The 21,453-nt window shown below is 37.8% G+C and overlaps 1 protein-coding gene across 10 annotated transcripts in view; it reads left to right on the forward strand.

Annotated features, from left to right (window-relative positions):
• FER (FER tyrosine kinase) overlaps positions 1-21,453 on the forward strand; it is a 184,599-nt gene that overhangs the window by 40,745 nt on the left and 122,401 nt on the right. For all 10 annotated transcript variants that reach the window (XM_065661402.1, XM_065661406.1, XM_065661410.1 and 7 more), the window contains exons 6-9: positions 6,706-6,889; positions 9,315-9,452; positions 10,355-10,474; positions 17,937-18,059. In XM_065661402.1, the coding sequence (XP_065517474.1) occupies positions 6,706-6,889; positions 9,315-9,452; positions 10,355-10,474; positions 17,937-18,059 (565 nt within the window). The remainder of the gene's footprint in view (positions 1-6,705; positions 6,890-9,314; positions 9,453-10,354; positions 10,475-17,936; positions 18,060-21,453) is intronic.

Raw genomic sequence — 21,453 nt, forward strand, 5'->3', positions numbered from 1 at the left:
ATTCTATGATTCTATGTGTAAAATAAAGCTTCTAGAGTGGGAAAGCTTGTAGAATGCCAAGAGATCTTGGTGACTTCTTTCGGAGTGTGGGAGACCAGCTTGAGTGTATTGTTCCCACTCAACATGGACATGCAGCCCCAGGATGTTCTGTCCTCAGTCTTCACAGATTAGCAGTCATAGTTCCGATATAATTTATTACTGGTCCTTATTAGCTCAAACGTCTGACAGCAGTTCAAAAGACTGCACTTCAGTTTTCATGTTTATACTGTTATTTGTTTATCTTAACATTAAGCAGATATCTTAATTGAACTTATTCTTGCATTAGAGGCTTATTCTGTGAATTTGAAATCTGGAAGTATATACAAATAGTGGTTTTTCTTTTCCCCATTAGAAAACTAATTGTTGCTTGCAGTCATTAATTCATTAAACAACATTTGAAAAAAATTCTTATCCTCTTCTTAAAAATAGGCTGAGTGGAGGAGGGAGTGAGTGATTTTATTTCTTGAAAAAAACTCCATTCATGTAAGCCTCTTAAAAGACATAAAGGGAGAAAAGACATAAAGGGAGAAAAGACCTTAAGAGATTAAAAGCCAAGATTTAATCTTTCTGTTTGTCTTTGTGATTTTGGTCTTGTGAAACCCATGTTAATTACGAGCACTGCATTTCCATCTTTTTATGTGGGGAGTGATGATAAGGCTGGTCAGTCAAAATTTCTGAGTTTGCTTCCTGAGACAGAACAGTGAGAGCATCCTAGTTTAGTTGGATGTTTATGCAGTTTACATAAAAACTAAGTCATGTCACTGTGTAAAAATTGTGTCACTGTTGGTTTTCTTGTAAGAAGTATTGTATGAGGAAATTATTTTCATAATCAGCAGTGGATTAATAGATTAATAGACATGCCCAGCATTGTGTGAAATACTGAGTTTAAGCAGATAACTTGGGTCATGAAGGTCCCAAAATCAGTTAAATGGGTAATATAGACTAATCAATTATAAAGTAAGTTCTATAAGCTGTGTCTTGGCTTGGAAAATGGAACAAAGTATGAGGAATTGCATAATAGAAGAAATGGAGAAATTAGAGGGTTGCCTCCAAAAAAAGGGGGCAACAAGTTTTCTCAAGAATTCATTGCAAATTGTGTAACACATCCAATAAAAACCGCATTCCCAATACGTAACACATAGTGGGAATCAGTTACCCTGAATATACATAATGACCTTGGCTTGATATATCACTCTAAGGATAGTCTTGTTTTCTGTCTTACCTAGGTATTTAAAAACATTTGCTTTAATTTAAGAAATGCTTACTTCTTACCAAAATTCACTTAAGAGAATGATCATGCTGGGGTCCCGGTAGTATTCTCTCCATTTATCAGTATGTGGAAGCAGACTGAAGTCAAGCTTTAGGAAACTGCTATAATAAAAGTTGGGAAATGTCTAATAGATCACTATATGCATTGGCAGCTTTATACTTTAGTGCTGATATTTACAAAAATGAAAGACTCTAAAGCAAACCAAAAAAGAAACATTTCTTTCTGTCTGAAATATTACTGTACACTGAAAGTATAAGTATTTTCTCAGAGGAGAATCGTTGCTTCATTCAAAAAAAGAAAAAAAAAAAAGGAAAAGAAAACCCTGATACTCCCTGTTTTTTTTTTTTTTTTAAATTTTCAAATTTTGTGAAATCAAATGTGATACTCTAGTGAGGTTTTTGTACAGAAAATTGCAACTCTGAAGCCAAGCTTTTTGGCTTTTCCTGCGGCCTTGCCCATCTTAACCCATAAGCTGTCTTGTCAGCTTTTCAGTCATCCCTAGTCACAGCTCCCTGCACTCCAGCTGCTCTCTCACATGAAGGACAGGCAACTCACTCTCCTTGTCTTCCTGGACTGTCTTGCCTCAAGAGCCCATGTCGATCCGTTCCAACACTCCTGTCATGAGAGCCATCCCACTATGCCTCCATGATTCCTGCTGCACACAGATCTCTTAACTCACCATGTTCATTCCCCACAGTCAGGCACTTCAGGGTGGCACCCCATCATTTTGAGTTCCTAAAGAGGATTTGGGGGGATTTTTCCATGGTGGTTCCTTGTAGGCACCTCATGCCCTGTACGCAGGTGCTGGAGGTGACCCCACACAAGGCACCACTTTTCTTTTTTGTTTTGCCATCCCTATCACATCACACCTTGAACTACAGAGGCAGTTATGTGGATTCTTGATGTATGTTCTCCTCCAAGTTTCTGGTGGATGTCAGTCATAGTCTTATTTAGGTATAAAGATTATCTTTCCCCCTGTTACTTGTGTAGATTTTCAGGTTGCCCTTTTAATTTTCATTTTGTTTGTCTTGTAATTCTGCTGCTTTTCTGTTTGCAAAGTCATCCCATATTTAAGTCTTCCCACTGTGTTTTTGTTGGGAGTGTATAACCCTTCATTGCCATGTCAGGTGTGCCTCATTGAAACTGAATTAAATTAATTGTCAAAAAACTGGCCTTGTGTAATAAAATTACATTTGCCTTTGTCAGATGGATGTTATCTTCATTAATGTTTGTCTATGCCGCAGCATTCACTGCACACTGAAGCCAAAAGTCACTTTCAGAGCTAGGAGCTGTAAATCCAGAAAGTTAATTCATCTGTTGTAAGCTAAGCTTTTACAGTAATCTCCACTGACTCTTTACTGAACTTTGTCATCACTTCGGAATGTCTGAAGGTCATACCTATTGGTATCACTTAAGTTCCCAAGAGTGGGAGGCAAAGGGAAGTCTTGAAATACAGACAGTTAAAGACAGACTTCTTCTGACATTTTTGAAAACTGGATAAGAAATTCTTTCTAATTATAGATGTTCCAAAATTTGCCAAACTCTGACATATTTATGTTGTTTTCACAAGCTACTTAGTATTTCAATTATGCCTCCTGCGTAATTGCAGTGATGATACATATTGTCTTTTAAGGACAAAGATGCAAAAGTTAGAGAGTTTCAGGCATACTTAGATGTTGACAAGTTTTTAGCTTTTTGTGTCTTTTTGATGTTTTTATTTTTTCCATTTTTGCTCCTTTTCTGTCCTCAAAGGTCCCAAAAGAAACAAATTAAATAAAAACAAAGGAAACTTAAGAACAAATAACTTAATAGCTGATGCTTCCAGGAGGTCTTGTAGCCATTTTTTATTTACCATTGTTGCAAGGCAGCATGGAGATGGAAAAATATAATCTTTTTATAGAATGGGATATCATTGGTATAGGATTTTGCCTGAGCTGAAAGGCTGACTAGTTACATTTGCATGGAAGGGTTGTGACTAAACCAGCTTAACTGGATCTTTCTTTTGCAGAAACAACAGTAGATTAAGCCTCGGTCATTAATTTAACCTGTGCTATCATGAAGCAGGATTTGAAATCTGAATAGCTAAGCTTGTGCTAAGTCTTGAGTCTTAAATGTCATGCTACAGGTAGCCTTCAGGATCCAGATACTTGTCCTATGTGAATTAGTGGGTTCATTGCACTGTATTCCACAGATTCTGAATTTTGCTGTTTGAATAAAGCATTAAATTCTGTAATGCAAATTTGAAGACCTCACAAGTGTTAAATTTTATTGAAATCAGTGATAACTAAATGTAGGAAACGTATAAGGGAATGTAAGCCTTGACTTACAATTTTTGACCAGCTGGAAAAAATTGTAAGGGGCTAAAAACCTCACCTTTTCAGTATAATTATGTCTTTTTAGTCAAAAATATGTGATTTTTTTTTCTCTATGCAGTGTTTCCATTCTGAAAGTAATTTTCTTTGAGGCATTTGCACTGTACACTTCTTATTTATTGTGTGATTATTATGTGATTATTATGAGCTGAATATTTCCTCAGTTGATTGTCCTATCCAGTTTCTGTTCTTCCATTTGAGCTGAATAATAAATAAGAGACTAATACTTACAATAGTAAGAAGTTTAGAATAGCAAATCTGCCTTTTTTAATATAAAATACCGTAAAATATTTTTTTCTGGATAGTTCTGTTCTCCTGTATTTAGTAAAATCTGAATGAGTTTTTACTAGCAATTGAAATATTTGACTCTGTAGAATGCTTTAAAAAGAATGCCAGCCTTTGCAGATGTCAAACTTTCATAATTAAATTTTGCAAGCTTCATAATACTGTTTATGGAGTGACATTGTATACACAGTCAGTTTCTATAAACATTAAACAGTTTTGTCAACAACTGATGGCAGTGGGATTATAATTAGATCTATTTATGAAATTCATTATACAGATAAAGAAAATTGGATGTTTTCCTCTGTGCTAATTGACATGTAGAACAGCTGTGCACTCTGGTTCACTGCATTTTAGCTGCTTTAAAAAAAAAATTACAATATGAAGATGATACTGTAGCTGCATTCCTTATGTTAATTATAGGTCCAAAGGTTGTATTCAGGAGTTGAGTATATATGATAATTTGATTTATTTTGCAGTTAGTAGAGGTGTTCTGCTGAGGAATAATGTATATCAAGGCAGGAGGGAAAATGGGGTAGTTTAGCCATTAATGAAGTTTCTGAGAGAGGTAGTATTGCTAAGTCTCTAGTTACTTGGTTGAGATGATCTTTAGGATAACTTCAGTTTAGTTTAACTGTTAAAGGCTGTTTGTTGTGGTTCATAGGTCAGAAGCCTGTACTGATGGTACACAGTATAATTTGACATATGCTGATTTTGGTAAGCTGATAGGGGGTGTATTTTAAAGACATACATGGACAAGTTGTGGGTTTTAACATTTTAAACTGTGACATATGAAGATAATTTTGGATTTTGTAATCTGGCACGTGCTTGAGTAGAGGTGGCCAAACATACAAAAAAAGCCAAGGAATAATTCAGGATTTCTCACTCTGGTACTGCCTTCTCCCCCTCTTTGTTTCCCTGGCCAGTGTATCTCCCAAGGGATTGGACCAGGGCAAGGGAAGCTTAATGCTTCTAGATCCAGTGACTTCCACCTGCCTCATCCTCTCCTCTTTGATCTAGGACCCTACACTGTAACTACTACTTGACGTCTTCCCTTCCAGACCTTCTTCAGACACCTTCCATTATTCCCCATGTCACATGCCTTTCATTTTTCTTAAAGACCTTATAATATATCAGTCTTGGTCTGCAGATGACCAAAAATATCCTCTTATGACAAGGGCAGTGCCCAACCAAATTGAAAATACTCTAGTAGAGGTGCAAAACTTTCATAAAGATGCTTGGAAAATTGTTGTTAATGAGCTCTTGGCAGAGTAATGTATCCTGTGTGACATTGCAGGTTGTCTATTGAGATTAGATTTGGGTGGTCTGCCAGTGTTTCATTACCTACTTTCTGAGTTTGCTTATTACATTTCCAGGCATCACTATGCTTTGAAGGGACTAAAAGCGCATTGGAGGGCAGCTGTACAGTTAGAAATAATTTGATAAACTGAGAAGTCAGTCTCAGAAAAATATTGTTACTTGGCAGCATCAGATGCCAAAGCAAAAATAATGAGTGATGCCATGTTTGTATGGTATTCAGAACAGACACTTTTTTTTTCAGTGAGCTAGAAGCATCAAGAATGTAAAGTTATTCTTTGACTTTAAGCCTTCACTGAAGTTGTACTTGTGTAAGATTGTGAACCAGTCAACTAAAAAAAGACAACAGGGTTTACAAGGGAAGACCTGTAAGTCAGTTAGTATGAAGTTTAGAAGACTGGACAGAAGAAAAGAGTATGTTACCTAATATGTAAGGATGGATTGTAGAGGATGTAGAATCTATTTTTTATCCCCATGGCACATATGAAGTAAGTAAGGGTTGAAATTAAAGCAGTGAAGTTTTACATTGGAGAGTGAAGGGGCAGGGAGGTGAGGAGAAACCTTCTCCAGTCCTGAATGGTACTAGAAAGTTGCAAAATTATGTCAGTGGAGATCTTAGGAAAATCATGAAAGCATATGCCATATACTTGTACAAGTACTGTGGCAAAAAATTTGAACAGGTGACCTCTTGAAGTACCTTGTAGCTCTTCAGTTCAGCACTGAACTGTTCTTGTCAGCATGAATTTCAAGTCTTCTAATCTCTAACACTATAGAGCTGAGATTGTAAGTCCAACCTGCTGCTGACTAGGATACCAACAGTGATAACGAAATGTTAAATCATTGTAGAGAAGTTGCCCATTTTGGACAGGAGTAATAGTGTGAGTGTTCAGCTGCTAATATGAAGACTGCACTGTTGCTTTACTTGGATGACATGTAGCAATAGAATTTCTGCTTGCAGTAAGTGACAGGTTTTTACTGAACTGTGGATCTGACCTGGTTGGACATCTCTTACTTTGTTCATTAAAAAAAAATTATTTGCTTTGAGGTAAATAAGACTAGCTTTGTGATTGTTGTGTATGAGTTTTGTTCTATATTTTTCATAGTTATGTTATTTTAATACCATGTAGATAGTGGTTTTCATACACTTTTAGATAAAGAATGCTCACATTGCTGTTAAAAAACACCCAAAAACCCAAAACCAAAACATCAGGTTTTTCCTACTTAGTCTCTTAACTAGAAAATCAAGACATTTGGTCTTGCTAGTGATCTGAAAGCAGTAAGATTTTGTGTTCTTCAGAGAAGTACCTTCAAAAGACTACTGTAGAAAAAGGTGCAAACTTATCATAAATCCACTAAATTTATGTAATCTACAAGTTTACATACTCTAAGTTACCACATGCATCCTTCTTTTTTATTTTCTCTTAGGAAAGGAGACTGAGAAAGCAAAAGATCGGTGTGAGAAAGCCACTATGAAGCTTCATATGTTGCATAATCAGTATGTGTTGGCACTGAAAGGAGCACAGTTACATCAGCACCAGTATTATGACACTACACTTCCTCTGTTACTTGATTCACTACAGAAGATGCAAGAAGAAATGATTAAAGCCCTGTAAGATGTATTCTTATATGTTTATATTTGTGAAATTTTATATATGTAGCATTCTAATTAATTTTTATTATTATTTGAAAGTAATAATCTGTGATTAATTGTTTAGCAAGGGATAACGAAAAAAAGATGTTTTATCTTTCAGTTGACAAATGCACACTGTATTTTTGGGTGGTTACTTGAACATTGTCGCAAGGCACTGTCTTGTCATTAAAGTTTAAAATATTACTGATTAAGTGCAGTGTTTATATCTGAGCTCATGCTTTGTCCTTCAGCTGATGTATTATATATATACTGTACAGGTATATTATGGCAAGTTTGTTGCATCTCCTGTAGTCTTATTTTTATAAAGCTCTCCTAAGCAACAATTTAGATTTAAACTGGCCAGCTGTCTTGCAAGTCATTGTGGAGGAGGGCCAGGCAGATGCATGGTTTATCATATGTGCTGGGGAAGTAACAGGATCGTATAATCCTGATCTCACTGTAAGGAGCTCAACCTTAAAAATCCAGTTACCTTTTTCCTGAAAGATCATAGATAGTTTTTAACATCATTACAGAAGGTGTGCAAGCTGATGATCTCAGAGGACTTTAAGCTCTCTTTTCTAGTTTTGAACCACCATGCTGTCTCTGTCTTTCGTGAAGAATGTGAGTTGGTATGGGAGTCTGCGCTGTAGCTCTTTTTCTGGGGTGTTCTTTAAATCACTTAGCCTAAAAGAAAGGGAACTTACCTTTTTTGTCATTTAGATATGAGGCACGCTAACTCATTTTCTTACCTTCTCCGAAGTCTGTGTTCATCGTGACTTCAGCACACAGGAAGTGAGGGAGAATTGCAGATTTCAGGCTTTACATGCTTACATGGTGCAGATGCCATTAATGGCCCTATGCAGTATCATACTAATTCCTTTGATTCTGGTGCAAATATCAAAATGAAATATGCCTTTGTGTAGTAGTCTCTATACAGACCTTTTCATCTTAATTTTGTATGTAAAATCATAGCAAAAGGCTACAGTTGAATTTCTGTGCTGTAATTAAAGTGATTTTTCAGAATTATGAGATAATTCACTGAAGAATTTCATGATGGAACAGGAACCTATTTAACCCTCTCACCTTTGTGATGTCTGGAATGAAAACCTGTGAAGAAAAATTGTCACTACATAGACATTTTTGTGAGATCTGAATGTACAGGAAAATTACTCCTTTCTACTGACTACTGACTTTGTTGTACAGAAAGAGGTGGTGATTTCAGGTGTAGAGCCTGGTGTGGCCATCTGTGTGAAACATACTTCCTTAATAACCTGATTTTGCTCATAAATTAGTTTAGTAAACTTGAATAAGTATAGATTAGTATTGCTAATGATTTTTTTTTTTTTTGTAATTGACAGATGTCCTTTCTCTTTGAGATGACGTTGCTGTAGTTGCTGTTTGCCTATCTTGTAATCATATTCTTTAAACAATTTTCTAGAGCCTTTTCACACCTGTTGTTCATAGGCAAAGCAAGATTTGATGTCTTCTTTTGTCTGTTTCCTCCTCAGAAAAAGTATTGAAAAAATCCGATCACATAACTTTTTCTACAGAGTTTGTCTGGGCTGTCCGGTAGTGATCCGTATTTTATGAAGTCTCACCATGATTAAGGGCCTGGCAGCCTGGCAAGTTTACTGAAGACAAAGCTGAAATAGGAAATAATTATGAGGGTTTGTTTATTGAAAACTGAAAATTAAAGAGAATAGGAGGGTGTTCTGAGAATATGTCACTGGATACTATGAAGAGCAGTGGCACAGTACCATCTAGTGTTTTGCTGTTCCTTATTCACCTGTTTTTTCCCACTCTGGGAAGCAGGTAAAGACAAGGCTGTGTGGCTTGTACTTTTTTTTACAGGAAATTCTTGTGTGATTTTGTTGTAAAACTATACTAACTTGTGATTTATGCTTATTTTTGTATGAATAACAGATCATAAAATGTATGAAAGAAGTTTAAACATTAAAGAAAACCGGTTTTAAAGGAAATGCACACTATTTTGTGACTTGCTTTGACTTATGCCAGAATATAATTATTTTGACAGTCAGAACATGAAAAGCTTTAGTGTAGGATAGAGCAAGCATGGTAAGTCCTTTGTGAAGAAGAATGTCATCAGTGAGCTATATAGATACCTTCTCCATGTAATTCCCACAGTTTTTAGCTACTCTGTGTGTAGATGCACTGAAATCAGTACAAGGAGCATGGTCTTAAAGGCTCATAGTCAATCTGTAAAGAAAAGGCCCCAGCTGATCTGTTATTTCTCCAAGTAATATATTGTCTTATTTTTCCTTTTTTTTTTTAGCCAGTTGTAGCAAGAGCTTGTAGAAACAGAAAATTGAAAGTTTGAAGCATCTTCAGTGTCACCTATACCTTCAGTGCCATGTTACACTCTAGAATTTTTTTTCCTCTCTAGAAAAGGAATCTTGGATGAGTATAGCCAGATCACCAGTCTTGTAACAGAAGAGATTGTGAATGTCCATAAAGAGATCCAGACCTCGGTTGAACAGATAGACCCTAACTCTGAGTATAATGACTTCATAGATACACACAGGTACCTATTTTCACCTTGTGCATGTTTGTGTTCCTTCTTGGGAAAACCCTGCTTTCAACTGCAGCACTGCTTATGAGTTGAGTTTGTATCTGTTTGTCTCCTTTTACATTTTTACTTGTAAAGATTTACTCTAGTTTGAAAATTGTTCCACTTGCATGTGCAGAAAGCTGGCTGAAAGTCAGGTTTTGTACCTGACTTTCTGAAACCATCCAAAGCTTGGCTGGCAGTACAAAAACAAAATTTCAGTTACCTTTATTATATGTGAAGAACCATAACTTAGGTAGTTACAGCAGACTATGCCTGACAGTCCAGACTGTGTAAGCTAATTCACTGTTTGTTTGGATGCACTTTGCCTTCTTGGCTAAACTTTCTCTGCTTTATGTCTCTCATTGTCCAAGTTCTAGTTTAAAGTGAACTCTAGGTACCTCTGTGCACTCTGCAGTTAGTGCAGGTTGAGCAGTGCCTGGGAACTACAGAGTAAATAGATACTTAGATTTTTCACTGTAAAACTAAACTCTATACCATTATTGAACTGCTACTCCGTATTAGTATATGCTGAAATAGTCCTAAGACTTCATTCTTTTTGTTGTCATGTGAATTCATAATTGTCATGTGCAGGTTTATAGCAGGACTAGCCAAGATTGGAGCCATTCATATTGATACCCCTTGAGAACGTTCATTATGCTGTGGTCTTGATTCAAAGAATTGTATGTCGTTTTATTACCTGGTATGATTTTAAGACTGCAATTTTTATTCAAAAGGAAAAGAATATGTATCCAGCTACTATCTTTTATTTCATATGTAATTTTAATTCTAGTTATTGAAATAATACATAATGATTTGTTTTATGATCTACTCAAAGGTAATGTTATTTTTGAAACTATAATTATTTAATAAATTAGGTCTTCAGAAGTTGTTGAGCAAGAAATAGAGTTTGATACATCTTTACTAGAAGAAAATGAAAACCTTCAGGCTAATGAGATCATGTGGAATAATCTGACAGCAGAAAGTTTACAAGTCACGTAAGTCTTCACAAACTTTTCAACCTTTGGAAATGCTGTTATACATTATATTTAGGCTCACTTTAATCATCACATGGTGTGCTCATTTTTAAAGTGTACTCTCTTAAAAATAACATTTTCATGCTATAGACTCTTTTCCATGCTGGTTTTATTGTTCCTTTGCACAAAATTTTCTGCCTCAGTCGTACCCCCCAACTTGGTAGCACTTTCAATATATGTTCATCTCCTTGACAATTAATATAATGCTCCAAATCCATCATGAGTCCTCCTTTGGCTGATACCGATTCATCTTCCCAAATATATTTCCGCATCCAGTACTCTAGGAAAAATACTGAAATCTTCTGATGGAACCACAGAGTGCATTGTGAAATTTTCATGACTGTATTTTACTTGTTTTCTAAGTGTTTGCTTTTGTTTTCCAAAAGACATTCATTATTTTAACCTTTAAAACAGATTAACTTACTAACACAGGTGTAGCTGTTGTATTGCATTTCATGGAGCTTTCAGCTATTCGGAGTGGTAAATTACCTCTCCATGTATTTTGTTAATACATTGTCTAGTTAAATCTTTTCATGACTTTTACCAACTTCACCTTTAATTATTTGTTCCTCGGGAGCAAATCTCCTGCTGAGGTTATTATGTTCTATCAGCCACAACATTTGACATAAAATGGTCTAACACAGAAACTTCTGAGATTGCAACTATTAATTATATATTTATTTTTATATTAATGATAGTGATTTAAAATGGAAAATTCAGAATTTTATTTGTTGATGATGTTTTTGTTGTCTCTACAGTATTTCAAGCCGTGTTTGACTTAGTTGCATCAGTTATGCTTTCTAGAAGAAAAAGTTCAACTAATATCAATGCTGTGTTGTGGGTGTTTTAGAAGTTTTTTAAAAATTTTTTCATCAGCTTAATCAGTCTATGATCCATATTTCTTGTAGGTATTTCTGAAGACCAAAATCATAGGGAGTCCTAATAGCAGTGATGTATTTCACATGTAAATACATTGCAGTGTCTTCTGCAGATTACTGTAATATCCCTGTGTTTTCTCAACATGACAGAATCTCTGGACTTTATTATAAATTCCTTTTCAAGACTGTGAATCATCCTTTTCATTTTTACCTTTGCATTCTTATTATTTTTCATAAATATATTCCTTAATAGGTATTGAAATTATATTTTTAATATGAAGTCTCAGCCTACTTTGTTAAACTCCTTAATCCTGAGGACACTTAATCTTTTTTCTGAAGGGAAGAAGGATCCCTTGATAACTGAAGTTCTTCCTTCCCTTTAAACATGTTTCTGTGTATAATATATTCTGCTTCATTACTAAATTGAGATTATTCATGCTTAAACTATGCCAGTGTTGTACATCTAGATGTACTTCAGCACAGTAACAAGAAAAATACATATACTAAATCCTGCTTTTCATGAAAGTATTACAATGTTTCAAAGATTGTCTCTTCTATAGCTCAAAAAGAGAAATACCTTCTTGGGCTTGCCTTCCATATTGCATTGTTTAGAAATAAGACATTAGCACATCTAAGTCAAAGAGATGAAATGCTTCTTCTTTAGTAAAAGATTCTCATGAAGTGTATATTTGTTTTTATAAATGTGTGTCTGCATAATTACCTGTACATATGCATTTTCAATACAATTTCCAGGATGTCCTGTTAGAAATCTTATATCCACCCATTTTAAATTCTTTGGTGAATTTGAGAGAGCAATTGTATAGTGTGAGACTATTTTTGAAACAGGAATCAAATAGTTCTTTTAAGTATTGCTGTCTTTAAGGTGTTCACTTTCTGATACAGATTTAGGACTGAGCAAAAAAGTTTTAACTGAGCCACAGGGAAAAATCTGGAGGTGACAAGAACAGATTGTTCCTCAGAATTGATCTCTTAGCTTTCCATGATGTTCAGGTCAGAAATGTAGTAGAAGTAGTATTTGTTTATAAGAGCCTTAGAGATAGTTTGTAATACCCTTCAGAGGTATTTTAATTTTGTGAATTTGTACAGTCAGTTTCAGTATGTTCAAGTATTTGTTGTCCACAGAATTTTTGGTCAAGGAATTCCGAAGAGTAACTTCCTGTCATCATATATGAACCTGCTACTTCTTAGCTTTGCTTTATGGCTCTTAAGCTCCTTGTTTTGGAAGAAAACGGGAACATTCTATTCCTTTTTGGCTATGATACAGTACACTTCTGTCATATTCCTACTTGGTGATCTGTTTTTCAGAGGCATCTTTAGCTTTAGTTTGTTCTTTCATGAAATTTACTTGTACCCTTTATCAAGATTGTCATCTTTATTTGAATGTTTTTGAGGTTACTGTAGTATTTTTGAAATGAATGACCATAACTGCACAAGTAACCTACATGCATAGTTCAGAGAGAGGCGTACTGAGGTTTCCTGTATTCTTGTTCTGCTTTGTGTTTAACAAACCCTAAGAAATTGTTCTGTTTGATTTTCTGACCATTGCAGTGGTCAGAAGAGGCAGTGCTTTCGCAGAACCATCTGCTGTAATTCCAAGATCTCGTATCTGAATGGTGACAGTCACCTTAAAGCCGTTCACTACATAAATAAAGCTTTGGATTGTTTTTTCCCCACTGTATATTTGCCTATTTTAGTATGCATTGAAATGAATCTTCTAAATGACAGTTCAGTAATTGAGTATCATAAGATCCAGAATAATCCTTTTGTATTCTTCGCTTTCAGCGCCTTCCCCCTATCTCAAATAACAGTACTGTCAGCATTCTTTGTCACTGTTTAAACTGTCCTTGATTTTTGTAAAGCTCTTCTAGCTCTTGGCACTGTAAAACTTAATCATTTTTATCTTCTTTGGCCTTTTTTTAAATTGTTTTTAATTGCTTTTTAGTGCAGGTCAGAACCTTTCCTTTTAGAAGGGCTTAGTTCTCTGTAACTGCTTTTGCTCCTACACCTTTTTAACTGCTTTTTAGATATATTTGTTAGTCTTCCTTTTAAAGCACTACAGCCAGAAAATGCACTGATATTTTCATAAACTCACTGAGTATGACTAGAAATTGGCAAGTAGGCTAAGTATTACATCCTTTATCCATAGATGTGTTTCGGCAGAAGAGAACTACCTTCAGTATCTACCAAATATAATAAATGCAGTACACACACTGGATTTATTTTACAGACTTTTAATAGATATGAAAATGTATATTGATTTGGAATCAATAATTTTTGGTTGCATCAGTTGGTTTATTGACTGTGAAGAAAAACATGACAGGTTTACATACATTACTGTTTAAAGGTTTTAATAAAAAATATTGTAAGGAAACATGAGGAGAAAACTGGCTTGCTTTTACATTTTTTAGGGAAGTTTATATTTACAAATAATGTTTTGACAGAGGGAGGTAGTTAAAAGTCAATGTTGACTACCTAACATGTAAGTAATGAGAGAGGTATGATTTCTGCTGATAAATGTTGATGACTGTCAGTTACTAATATTGAGATATTCTGAAAAGTAGAACAATGGCAGTTTATGCTTTGAAGGTGAATGCATTAAAAACTGAGAGGAGCCAACCAGGATTAAGTGAATGTTGTTCAGTGGGGGTATGAATTAATATCCAAATGAATGTAAAAAATCTTCAAAATAGGAGTCTGTAAGCACAGGCATTTATTTTTATTGATATTTGAGGCAGAATAGTGCTAATGACTAAAGAAATCTGAAAGACAGCTTTCCAGGTAGCCAGAACCTAGTTTGAAGATGTCTTTTTGATGTTTTGTTTTTTTTTTGGTTGGTGTTTTGTTTTTCTTTTTTTTTTTTTTTTTCCTCATTTTATGTGTTCTTATGCCATTGAAACCTAACAGTTCGGGATTGCATGGCTGTTAAAGCTAAGAAGGATTATAGTGACTAGCTGGTTAGCAATAAAAACCCTTTTGTAAACTATTTCATCCAGGAAGCAAATATGAGGCCACAAAAAGCTTGCAAGTAAGATAATACAAGGCAGATGCAGATATGTCAGTTCTTGCCAGTTTGAATGAAAATTATTGCTTAAAACAAAAAATAGAGGTTGCAACAAGGAGAAAGGTTAGTTTAGTGTGTATATGGTTGCTTTGTTTTTTTTCCTTTAAAGTAAATACAAACATTTTAAGGTATCTTAAAGGTTTCAGGGAGACCTACGTGAACTTCCTGTTTCAATCTGATGCTGTAATATAAAATCTAATATTTTTGAAATGGTACAATAATACATTGTTTCTGCATGTATACACTCATATCTTCCAGTGATAAACAGTCTTACTAATTCAATTTTAATTTCTTGAATATTGGTGCTTGATCATTAGATGTAGCATCTGCTTCCTGTAAATCAGTTATTAAGCCAATACAATGTTGATTAAAATTTTTATTAGAAAGCTGATCACAGAGCAATATCTGCAGTTACAAAATTGGTAATTATGTTTTTAGCAAGGTACTAAAAAAAGTTAGTAGATACTAAATTGGTGACCCAGTGTAAGAAAATTGTAATTTCTGAGAAGGTCAGCATACAAAATTTTATAGCCTAAACCCAATAAAAATGTTTATTAAAAGGAGAGCTGTGATGATATTTGAGAAAAATGTTGTGAGTATTCCACTCACTTCAAAATAAACACATGCAAAAGCTTGTTGATATGGGAAATAAACTTATCATTCACTGTATGGCTTTTTTATAGTAATTTAAGTCTTCCAAGATAAGATGCAGAACTCTCTGGATAAAGAATATATATAATCAACATTGAATAAAATATATCAAGAAGAGAGAAAACTAAATCAGCATGTAGAATCAAATCATTCAGTTTGGTATATTTGGATGTAGAACAGGGCTCCTAGATATCTGGAGTCCATGTATATTACTCTTAATTGACCTTTGCCGCTCCCCAATCTGGAATGATTTAGGCAATAGATTTGTGCATTTGCAAGTACTATGTGTATTTTACCTTTGTTCAACTCTTTATTTCAAGATTTTTTAAAATTGAAATTGGACTTCAAAATACAGGGGCAGCAGATTAGGGTAGTAAAAGACAGGTAGGTGAATGCTGTGAAGGAAATAAGGTGTACATATTTTTCCTGCATTATTTGGAGTGCAAATGTTTTGTATATTTGTTGACTTTTTGGTTATCATAGATCTTAGAATGGTTACAGTTCGAAGGGACCTTAAAGATCATCCAGTTCCAAAGCCCTGCCTCAGGTAGCAACACCTTTCACCAGACCAGGTTGCTCCAAGCCCCATCCGATCTGGCCTTGAACACTGCCAGGAATGGGGCAGCCACAGCTTCCCGGCAACCTCTGCCAGTGTTTCACCACCTGCATAGTAAAGAATTTCTTCCTAATGTCTAATCTAATCTCCCCTCTGTCAGTTTAAAGCCATTCCCACTGGTCCTATCACTACAGCCCCTTGTAAAAAGTCCATCTCCAGATTTCTTGTTTACCCCCTTTAGGTACCGGCAGCTGCTTTAAGGCCTCCCCAGAGCCTTCTCTTTCCCAGGCTGAATAAGGCCAACTCTCTCAGCATGTCTTCATAGGAGAGGTGCTCCTCTGATCATCTTCATGGCCTTTCTCTGGACTTGCTTAAGCAGGTCCACATCTGCTTAGGGGGCCCCAGACCTGAATGCAGGACTGCAGGTGGGGTCTCACAAGAGCAGAGAGGAAGAATCCACTCCCTTGTCCTGCTGGGCGCACTCTTTTTGATGCAGCCCGCACAGGACATGGTTGGCTTCTGGGCTGCGAGCACACATTGCTGGCTCACATTGAGCTTCTTATCAACCAACACACCACTCAGGACTGCTCTCATTCCATTCTCCACCCAGCCTGTTTTTGTGCTTGGGATTGCCCTGACCCCGATGCAGGACTTTGTACTTGGCCTTGTTGAACCATAAGGTTGCACTGGCCCGTGTCTCAAGCCTGTCAAGGATCCTCTGGATGGCATCCCTTCCCTCCATTGTGTCAGCTGCACCACGCAGCTTGGTGTTGGCAAACTTGCTGAAGGTGCATCAATCCCACTGTCCATGTCACTGAGAAAGATGTTGAACGTCACCAGTCCCAATACTGACCCTTGAGGGCCGCCACTCATCACTGTTTCCACTTGGACATTGAGCCATTGACCATAACTCTTTGAGTTTGACTATCCAGCTGATTCCTTATCCACTGAGTGGTCATCCATCAAATCCATGCCTCTCCAATTTAGAGGCAAGGATCCTGTGCAAGACGGTGTCAAATGCCTTGCTCATGTCCAGGTAGATGACATCAGTTGCTCTTCCTTTATCTGCCGATGCCATAACCCCATCCTAGAAGGGCACCAAATTTGACAGGAAAAATTTGCCCATAGTGAAGTCATGATGGCTGTCATCAATCACCCTCTTACTGCCCATGTGCCGTAGTGTAGTTTCCACGAGGATCTGCTCCATGATACTGCTGGGCACCAAGGTGAGACTGATCAGCCTGTAGTTAGCCAGGTCTTCCTTTTTTTCCTTTTTAAAAATGGGGGTTATATTTCCCTTTTTCCAATCAGGAGGATCTTCACTAGACTGTCATGATTTCTCAAATACAATAGATAATGGCTTGTTGGTGACAAATCTGCCAGTTTCCTCGACCTCTGGATGTGTTTCATCAGGTCCCATGGACTTGCTCACTTTCAGGTTCCTTAGTTGGTTTCAGACCTGATCTTCTACTACCATGGGCTCTCCACATTAGCCTTCTGCGACTGGGGCAGTGTGGCTGGTGCTCTTGCCAGTGAAGACTGAGGCAAAAAGGTGATTGAGTGCCTTGGTCTTCTCCATGTCCAGGTCTCCTGTTGCCTTCTGGAAGGAGCCTACGTGTATTGGAATTTTTGTTATTGGAATGCTTGCCAGCGTAATTGCAATGGTTGTAATGTGCAATAACCCCTTATCTTTTAGTATTGAGCAAATACTGATACCTTCTTGTATAAATGGTATCTTTCATTTGAATTAACTGTTACCAAAGATTGAGCGGCTTTAAAAAAAGTTAATTGTAGAGAAAAATATACAAATCACTCTTAAGGTAGTGTCCATTTCTATTTTTGTGATTTGTAGAGATGAGTACAGCCCAGCTGCTGATTCAGTGTATTTAACATTTGCCTGAGTATTTGGAGGGGTTTCATCTTTCATAAAATGTCTCATAAATTATCAATATATTAGGAAGTTATTAATTCATAGAACTCATCACACATTCTGGAAGAAATTTTCTTCAGGAGAGCCTGCAGGCAGCAGATCATTCTATAACCTTGTATGTGTACAGAAGTTAGTATGGGATCTGTAATAATTTGAGTTAGTAACATAATATAAACATCCATCCACAGAAAAAAGATCACCAGGCACTGAGTAAGGTAATGTAAAGAGTAATGCTCTTTTACATCTTAAGGAAGAAAATACAATATTCCCAAATATATACAGTTTGCATATTAATAATGTGGGTTTCTGAAATCTATATCTTGCAGGTTAAAAACTGTAATAGAAGAACTGATTCAGACGCAGCAAAACCTTTTGAGCAAAGAGGAGCTTGTTTTGGAACTGGAGAAAAAAATAGAAGAATCCTCTAAGACTTGTGAAAAGAAGTCTGAGTAAGTCAAAATGAAATTTCAAAATACAGTAATGTGAGGGAAAAGTACCTTATCGATTTCCTGAGAAGTAAGTAAGAAGTAACAATCGCTAATCTTGTTCTGCTTTTGTGAGAAGAGATTATTTTGAAAAAGAATACCTCACCTCTAAAATAACCCCTACCCACTGCAGATCCTAATTCAGTAGAGGACTGAGCAGATCCATTAGTTCAATATAATTGTCACAGTGTTGAGATGGCTCAAGCCATCTTGAAAAGAATTGAAAAAGAATACCTCACCTCTAAAATAACCCCTACCCACTGCAGATCCTAATTCAGTAGAGGACTGAGCAGATCCATTAGTTCAATATAATTATCACAGTGTTGAGATGGCTTAAGCACTGGACCTTTGGTCCTTTGTAACTTCAGCCTGATGGAAGAAGAGCAGTCAATTTAGATTGCCTCTCTGTGGAGTTTATTGTGTAGATACAGTTTCATGAAAGACTTTCAGACTCATGTTCAAGATGTACTTTTTCTTATGCAAGAACATGTTTGAGCATTGGACCTTTGGTCATTTGTAACTTCAGCCTGATAGAAGAAGAGCAGTCAATTTAGATTGCCTCTCTGTGGAGTTTATTGTGTAGATACAGTTTCGCGAAAGACTTTCAGACTCATGTTCAAGATGTCCTTTTTCTTATGCAAGAATATGTTTGAGCTCGTCAGGTTAAGTTCATTCTTTGTTTCTTTACAAAACTGAATGTAGATCTGATATATTGTAGTACAGCATTGTAAATAATGAAGGTGAGGGATTAATGAGTGCTTTACAGTGCCATAAGTAAAATCTTATTATATTATCGCTAAAAGATTATTATTGGACAAGATCTTTAGGGTGTTTTTTCTACCTCTGGTTAGAGAAAGTACTCACATCCCAGTCTAAACTGAAGTTAATACAACACACATGTGTTGTACCTGTTCGTGGTGATGCTTTTTCTGATTCTTGTTGCAATCAGTCATAGCCTTACTAACTTGGTCATAAATATGAGATTATAATATGTCGTGGTTTAAACCCAGCCACACAGCTCGTTCACTCACTCCCCCCCCCTTCCCTCCCTCTACTCCCAGAGGGATGGAGAGGAGAATCAAAAAGAATGCAACTCCCAGGGGTTGAGATAAGAAGTTTAGTAAGTAAGGTATAACACAAATCACTACTGCTACCACCAGTAATAATAATGATAAAGGAAATAACAAGGGAAGAGAATACAACACCTCAACACCAGCTGATCAATAACTCGTCTCCACCCCACCTGACAGAGCACCGACCGATACCTCCTCCAACCCTGCAGTCCTTAGCCCTTCCGGATAAATCTCCGTTACATCCTGGGCAGGATGTGCTGTGGTATGCAATACCTCTTTGGCTCGTTTGAGTCAGGTGTCCTGTCTCTGCTTCCTCCCAGCTTTCCCTCCTCCCTGTCAGAGCATGAGGCTCATAAAGTCCTTGGTCAGACTAAAACATTTATGTTATCAGCTCTATTCTCAGGCCGAAAGTCAAAACACAGTGGTGCAACAGCTACCAAGAAGGAGAAAAATAACTGCTACTGCTGAACCCAGGACATTATCCACCCCTTATTCCGTACCATTCACGTCATGCTCAGATCTCACATTTTCAATATACCATCTCTCTTACATCACAGTACACTCTTATCTTAGTGCATGGACCAGTCCCTATAAAGCTGCTGAGTCCATCTGGCCCATGATGGCAGGCTCCATCTCTTGTAACAGTCTTTCAGAGCAGGAGAGGCTGTGTGCAGTGTTCACACTCGTGAATAACCTGGGCAATAGTGTCCATTACTAAGTCCACCCCTTGATCATGAGTCCATCTCTATGTTGCATCTCTGCCCTGATGGCCTGAAGTGTCATGGGCCCACCAGGCTCAAAATAATTCACTATCCCCTTCAGCAGTTTCTGCAGCTTGTTGCTGGGGCCTCCATACAGCTGCCTTCCATCTCCGACATTTCCAAAGCACTGGAGGCGCCCAGTGGACTAGATACTCTCTCATACTGTCCCCCATACACTGCCACTCATGACTGTCCAGCATTGGGGAAAATCTCCTGGTCATCCTATGTTGTTGTCTAACCCTAGACAAGACCCAAAACCAACTCTGCTTCACTTCTGAGATCAGACAAAATGGTCGTGGGTAGAACACACTCTGTGTGTGTGCCAACATGGTCATCCCCCTCACATTTATCAGGCAGGTCCCAAGGGTACCCAAAGGCCGTTCAGAACCTTCAGAACTCTCGAATGATGCTGCTGTACTTGTCCCTGGGGCTGGTGCAGCTCCTGTGCTTGCTGGCTCTCCCACCACCAGCTTCTCTTTTCCTGGGTGCAGCTCTTTCTCCTCTGCCTTGCTGGGAAATGCTGTGTGGACTCCTGCATCTTCCTGGGGCTCGGTGGGGGGCTTCTGGGGGATGCTCTCGGCCACGGGGCTCGGCTCCTCGGCCGCCTCCTCCCGCTGCTCGGCAGCCACCTTCCTCCCGGCCTCCAGCCCCGCTCCCACCGCTGCCTGGTCCCCAGGGCCACTATCCCCGGCTGCTTTGCCCGCTGCCGGCTCCCGGGGCCGCTCCCCCTCGGCTCCCCGCAGCCTCACGAAGACGGAGGCAAGGACAAGGGCCAGGACGGTGAAGAGCAGCGGGACGGCCAGGTACAAGTCCACGGCCACGTCCATCCCTCCCTGCTGCCGCAGCCCGCCTGTATTACAAGTCATTACCATAAGGTGCAGTGAAACAAGAGCCTTAGCCCAAGCCCCACACTTGATAAACACTAATACAGCAAATACCGGCTCTATGTACAGCATTCTGAAACTGTGAGATCAAGAGAAACAACGTTGAGAGCCAATAAATCAGCATTGTGACGAGTGACTGTTAATCCGGTTAGATCTGTCATTATCTCAAACCCTCATGCCCCACTTTGGGCGCCAAAAAGATCTGTCATGGTTTAAACCCAACCCCACAGCTCGTTCACTCACTCCACCCCCTTTTTTCCCTCCCTCTACTCCCAGAGGGACAGAGAGGAGAATTAAAAGAATGCAGCTCCCATGGGTTGAGATAAGAACAGTTTAGTAACTAAGATATAACACAGATCACTACTGCTACCACCAATAATAATAATGAGAAAGGAAGTAACAAGGGAAGAGAATACAACACCTCAGCACCAACCGACCGATAACTCGCCCAACCCCACCCAACCGAACACCCGCCAATACCTCATCCAACCCTGCAGTCCTTAGCCCTTCCGGGTAACTCTCCATTACATCCTGGGCTGGATGTGCTGTGGTATGGAATACCTCTTTGGCTCGTTTGGGTTGGGTGTCCTGTCTCTGCTTCCTCCCAGCTTTCCCTCCTCCCTGTCAGAGCATGAGGCTA

Source organism: Lathamus discolor, chromosome Z, assembly GCF_037157495.1.
Source record: "Lathamus discolor isolate bLatDis1 chromosome Z, bLatDis1.hap1, whole genome shotgun sequence".
Taxonomy (NCBI): domain Eukaryota; kingdom Metazoa; phylum Chordata; class Aves; order Psittaciformes; family Psittacidae; genus Lathamus; species Lathamus discolor.